Genomic DNA, 5476 nt, shown 5'->3' on the forward strand with positions numbered 1-5476 from the left:
CTTCCCTCTACGCTTCTTCGGAGTGTGACCCCTGATGACCCACAAGTATAGGGGATCTATCGTAGTCCTTTCAATAAGTAAGAGTGTCGAACCCAACGAGGAGCAAAAGGAAATGATAAGCGGTTTTCAGCAAGGTATTCTCTGCAAGTACTGAAATAAGTGGTAACAGATAGTTTTGTGATAAGATAGGTTGTAACGAGCAACAAGTAACAAAAGTAAATAAAGTGCAGCAAGATGGACCAATCCTTTTGTAGCAAAGGACAAGCCGGAACAAACTCTAATAATAGGAAAAGCGCTCCCAGGGACACATGGGAATATCGTCAAGCTAGTTTTCATCACGTTCATATGATTCGCGCTCGATACTTTGATAATTTGATATGTGGGTGGACCGGTGCTTGGGTGCTGTTCTTACTTGAACAAGCATCCCACTTATGATTAACCTCTATTGCAAGCATCCGCAACTACAACAAAGGTATTCAGGTAAACCTAACCATAGCATGAAACATATGGATCCAAATCAGCCCCTTATGAAGCAACGCATAAACTAGGGTTTAAGCTTCTGTCACTCTAGCAACCCATAATCTACTTATTACTTCCCAATGCCTTCCTCTAGGCCCAAATAATGGTGAAGTGTTATGTAGTCGATGTTCACATAACACCACTAGATGTTAGACAACATACATCTTATCAAAATATCAAACGAATACCAAATTCACATGACTACTCATAGCAAGACTTCTCCCTTGTCCTCAGGAACGAACATAATTACTCACAAAGCATATTCATGTTCATAATCAGAGGGGTAATAATATGCATATAGGATCTGAACATATGATCTTGCACCAATTAAACCAACTAGCATCAACTACAAGGAGTAATCAACACTACTAGCAACCTACTAGCACCAATCCCGGACTTTGAGACAAGAATTGGATACAAGAGATGAACTAGGGTTTGGAGATGAGATGGTGCTGGTGAAGATGTTGATGGAGATTGCCCCTCTCCCGATGAGAGGAGCGTTGGTGATGACGATGGTGATGATTTCCCCCTCCCGGAGGGAAGTTTCCCCGGCCGAACAGCTCTGCCGGAGCTCTAGATTGGATCCGCCAAGGTTCCGCCTCATGGCGGCGGAGTCTCGTCCTGAAAAGTTCCTCTCTATTTTTTTCTCATCGAAAGACCTCATGTAGGAGAAGATGGGCATCAGAGAGCCACCAGGGGGCCCACGAGGTAGGGGGCGCGCCCTAGGGGGGGCGCCCCCCACCCTCGTGAGAAGGGTGTGGGCCCCCTGGCCTTCATCTTTGGCATGGATTTTTCTTTATTTCTTTTAAGACGTTCCGTGGAGTTTCAGGACTTTTGGAGTTGCGCAGAATAGGTCTCTAATATTTCCTCCTTTTCTAGACCAGAATTCCAGCTACCGGCGTTCTCCCTCTTTAGGTAAACCTTGTAAAATAAGAGAAAATAGGCATAAGTATTGTTGCATAAAGTGAAATAACAGTCCATAATGCGATAAATATCGATATAAAAGCATGATGCAAAATGGACGTACCAACCCCCTTCACGGACGGCGCCGCCGCCGGCACCTAGAGGAGGGTAACGGACACGTCGGGTCGACACAGAGGGAATCTTGCGGTGGGTTTGGCCCAGACCTTGTTCCGAAGTGTTCCTATGGGCTGACCTACCACAACAGGGTGGAGAGGTCCATTGGTCAAAGCCCGTCCGGCAAAAGTCAAAGGGTTAGATCTCCTGGTCAACTGTTGCAGGGTTTGGCGGGACGGGGGCCTTGGGGGGTAACAATGCCACGGGAGCATCGCGCGGGGCCCTCATACATGCCTTAAGGTGTGATGGCATGTCTGAAGAGGTAACACGCGGCTTCGGGGTGTGCCCCCCCCCTCACGGACGACGATGACACGGTATAGTAAACATTCTACGGTAACGGGGCGGCGTGAATATTATTGAATACTCTCGGAGCGCGATAAAATCATGATTTTCTTACACGGCATGGGCACATGTGATATAGGACGGATGGTAATTTTTCATATTTTTCGGTGATGCAGAAGTATCTGAACACTTCCCTCTACGCGGATTGCTCTTGCGTGTCTACGATTGTGGCCGGCGGCCTCCGGGGGCTAGCCATGCCGCCAAATCTTGCGTCGGGGCCTCTTACACGTCTAGAGGTGTGGTGGCGGGTGCCAACACCCGGCACGCGTCTCCGGAGTGTGACCCCTTCACGGACGGCGCCGCCGCCGGCACCTGGAGGGGGGAAACGGTCGTGTCGGGTCGACACTGAGGGAATCTTGCAGTGGGTTTGGCCCGGACCTTGTTCCGAAGTGTTCTTATGGGCTGACCTACCACAACCGGGTGGTGAGGTCCATTAGTCAAAGTCCATCCGGCGAAAGTCAAAGGGTTAGATCTCCTGGTCAACCGCTCCAGGGTTTGGTGGGACGGGGGCCTTGGGGGGTAGCAATTCCATCGGATCATTGCACGGGGCCCTCATACATGCCTTAAGATGTGGTGGTGGCATGTCTGAGGAGGCAGCACACGGCTCCACGTGAGGCCCCCCTCACAAACAGCGATGACAGGGTATAGTAAACATTCTGCGATAACGGTGCGGCATGAATATTATTGAACACTCGGAGCGCGATAAAATCATGATTTTCTTACACGGCGTGGGCACATGTGATATAGGACGGATGGTAATTTTTCATAATGTTTGGTGATGCAGAAGTATCTGAACAGTTCCCTCTATGCGGATTGATCTTCGCGTGTATGATTGTGACCGGCGGCTTCCGGGGGCTAGCCATGCCGCCAAATCTTGCGTTGGGGCCTCTTAGACGTCTAGAAGTGTGGTGACAGGTACGCTAGGGTATCGAAAGAGTCATGAAAATATTAAATTGGCGCTAAATTAATAATTTCACAAATAAGACCCATGAAAACTAGTCGACAGAAAATAGGTTAGAATAATAATACTAATTAAGTAGTAAATATAAATGCAATGAAAACCATCCTAAACTAAATTCGCGCAAATGTTACTCGTTGCAAAAAATCCGCAAAAATGTAAGCCTAGTGATTTCATCAGGCACACGACTTATATGTCCTATAAGCTGAGTGCCTGCTTCGGAGACACGGCTTATATGTCCTATAAGCCGAGTGCCTACTTTGGACACACGGCTTATATGCTGCTCCGTGACAGCGCCGTCAATCACTACCGTTGCAGACACGTGGCAGATGTCTTTACCGAGTGTGTGCTGTAAGCCGGGTGCCTTTTCCCGTAGATACCGTGTGTTTCATATAAGCCGTGATCTTTTTTGCGAAACTCGGCTTATAGATGACCATAAGCCGAGTTCCTCGTATTTACCGGGTGTTTTTTTCTTGAGGCTCGGCTTAGAGGAGCGTAAGCCGGGAGCCCGAAAAAAACACTCGGCTTATAGGCTAACACACGGGAAACCTGAATTTTCCTGTAGTGTATGTTGGTATCATAGAGGACTACATTTATTGACATGCATGACACAAAGTAGCACATCACGGTATCATGATATGATACTCAAGTCTCTCTTTCTTCATTGAATTCTATGCCATCTCATCAAAATTGCTTAGTTGGTATGCATGATACTAACTATGATACTCACATTGGGGGCAGCTTTAGTAATCAATCTGATCCGCCTCGACTCAAGGTGCAACATGAAGTCACCACTGTATGTAGACAAAACCACCACATTTAAGTCCTCGTCATACCCCACCATCCCTTCACTTATGAAGTCGTTAGACAACATCCCCTCCAATTGATTGATTTTCTGCAGAAGCACCCATCCGGCAACACCATCAGAGTTCAGGTTCCTCTCCCATATATGAATGCCCAGTTTCGACATAGCGGCAAGGCCAAGAACGCTGTCTTCATCTGTCCGTAAGAGCTGAAAGGACCAACGTTGGGCATCTACGGGCGTCTCGATGACAGCAAGAGTCTGCCTTTCAATATCAAATGCAGGGATTTGACCTCCATGGAGCAACCAGTAAACTGCACTCCTGATAAGGATGCTGGGCTTTAGCTTCATAACCATCCTTCTAGTCGACGCTGAGACAATATTCCCCCATACACCCGACACTGATTCGTAGGCACAAGCTAATGATATCTTCAGGTCTCTACGGGAGCAGATCAAGACCAATTTGAAGGCCGGGTTCAAGAAGCAATCCTCCTGCAAATACCCGTCTTGATCATCAACACACATCACCGTGGCGCTGCACCTACAGAAACTCTCCCTTTTTGCGTCGCGGAGTTCTGATGGAAAAGGCACGCGGTACTGCTGGCCGTTGAGGGGATCCCACACGAAGATCTCACACAGAGACTCGCTGAGCATGACGGCGAGGCCGTGGTGGCAGCCAAGGAACTCCCAATCCCCCGTCATCTCAGGCACAAAGAAGCACTCGGCAGGGATGCGGTCGGGCGGGTCCAGGACAGGAATGAAGAAGGGATATGGGGTAGACTCTTTGAAGAAGCCCAGCAGAGGAGGTTCCGGGTGGTGTCTGCTGAAACGGCTTAGGAAGTGGGGATCGGAGAGGATGCGGCGCCAGCGCGTGCATACGAGGGAGGCGCGGGAGAGGGTTGACGGCAGCGGAGGCAGCCGGAGGAGGTCCTCATCTTCCAACGGCGCTGAAATTGACATGGTGCGGCGGCCGGAGTTTTCTTTTTTTTCCACGGAATCCTGACACGGAACGACGCCCAGCACCACCCCTCCGGCTCCTGGTCCTGGGACCTGCTGCGGTCGGAGCGGAAGGTCGGCGGATTGGAAGCGTGGCGCGCGTGGCAAGGGATCGAGGTTGGAACTTATATATGAATATATCGGTAAGCTCGAGTACGGCGAGGAGGAGCCGGACGAGCAGGAGGACGAGGACGAGGAGGAGGAGGAGGAGCCAGCGCCTGTTCTGGCAAGGAGACGCAAGAAGAAGAAGGGGGCGGACAGGACCGGCGAGCCGCGCATATGGTGGGCGTCCAAGGAGCAGGAATGTCTCGCCGAAGCATGCAAAGTCGTCTGCCTCGACCCGATCACCGGCACGAACCAGAGCATAGAGATGTATTGGGAGCGCATCAAGGCCGAGTTCGATGAGCGCAAGCTCGTCGTCCCCTACTTCAAAGGCGTCCACATGCAGCACGGGTCGAAGGTAATGGCGAACCATTGGGGGCTCATCCAGTCGGTGTGCAACAAATGGCATGGAACAGTCGAGGAGACCGTGGCTCGCCCAGAGAGCGGCGCCAGTATTGAGGATCAGGTATGGCACCCTGGTCTCCCACTTCTTTTCGCCGTGCACGCTCGCCAACTGTTTGTTCCTCGGCGCAGCTGCTGCGCATGTTGGCCATGTATCGCCAGGACAACAGCGACCAAGAATTCTAGTACCTCCATCTCTTCAAGTGGATCAAGAAGTGCGAGAAGTGGGCGGATGTCCAGCGCACCCTTGCCAAGGCCAAGGAGACCTACAACCGGAC

At 50.5% G+C, this 5476-nt stretch overlaps 1 protein-coding gene across 1 annotated transcript; it reads right to left on the minus strand.

Moving 5' to 3' along the window:
- Window positions 1–3590: 3590 nt before the first annotated feature.
- Window positions 3591–4658, minus strand: LOC147963482 (uncharacterized). The gene has a single exon (XM_087529592.1). The coding sequence runs from the start codon at window positions 4656–4658 to the stop codon at window positions 3591–3593; it is 1068 nt and encodes a 355-aa protein (XP_087385718.1).
- Between the last annotated feature and the right edge of the window lie 818 nt (window positions 4659–5476).

The sequence above is a fragment of the Triticum urartu genome, chromosome 6A (assembly GCF_056163025.1).
Source record: "Triticum urartu cultivar PI428250 chromosome 6A, HENAU_Tu73, whole genome shotgun sequence".
NCBI classification, from domain to species: domain Eukaryota; kingdom Viridiplantae; phylum Streptophyta; class Magnoliopsida; order Poales; family Poaceae; genus Triticum; species Triticum urartu.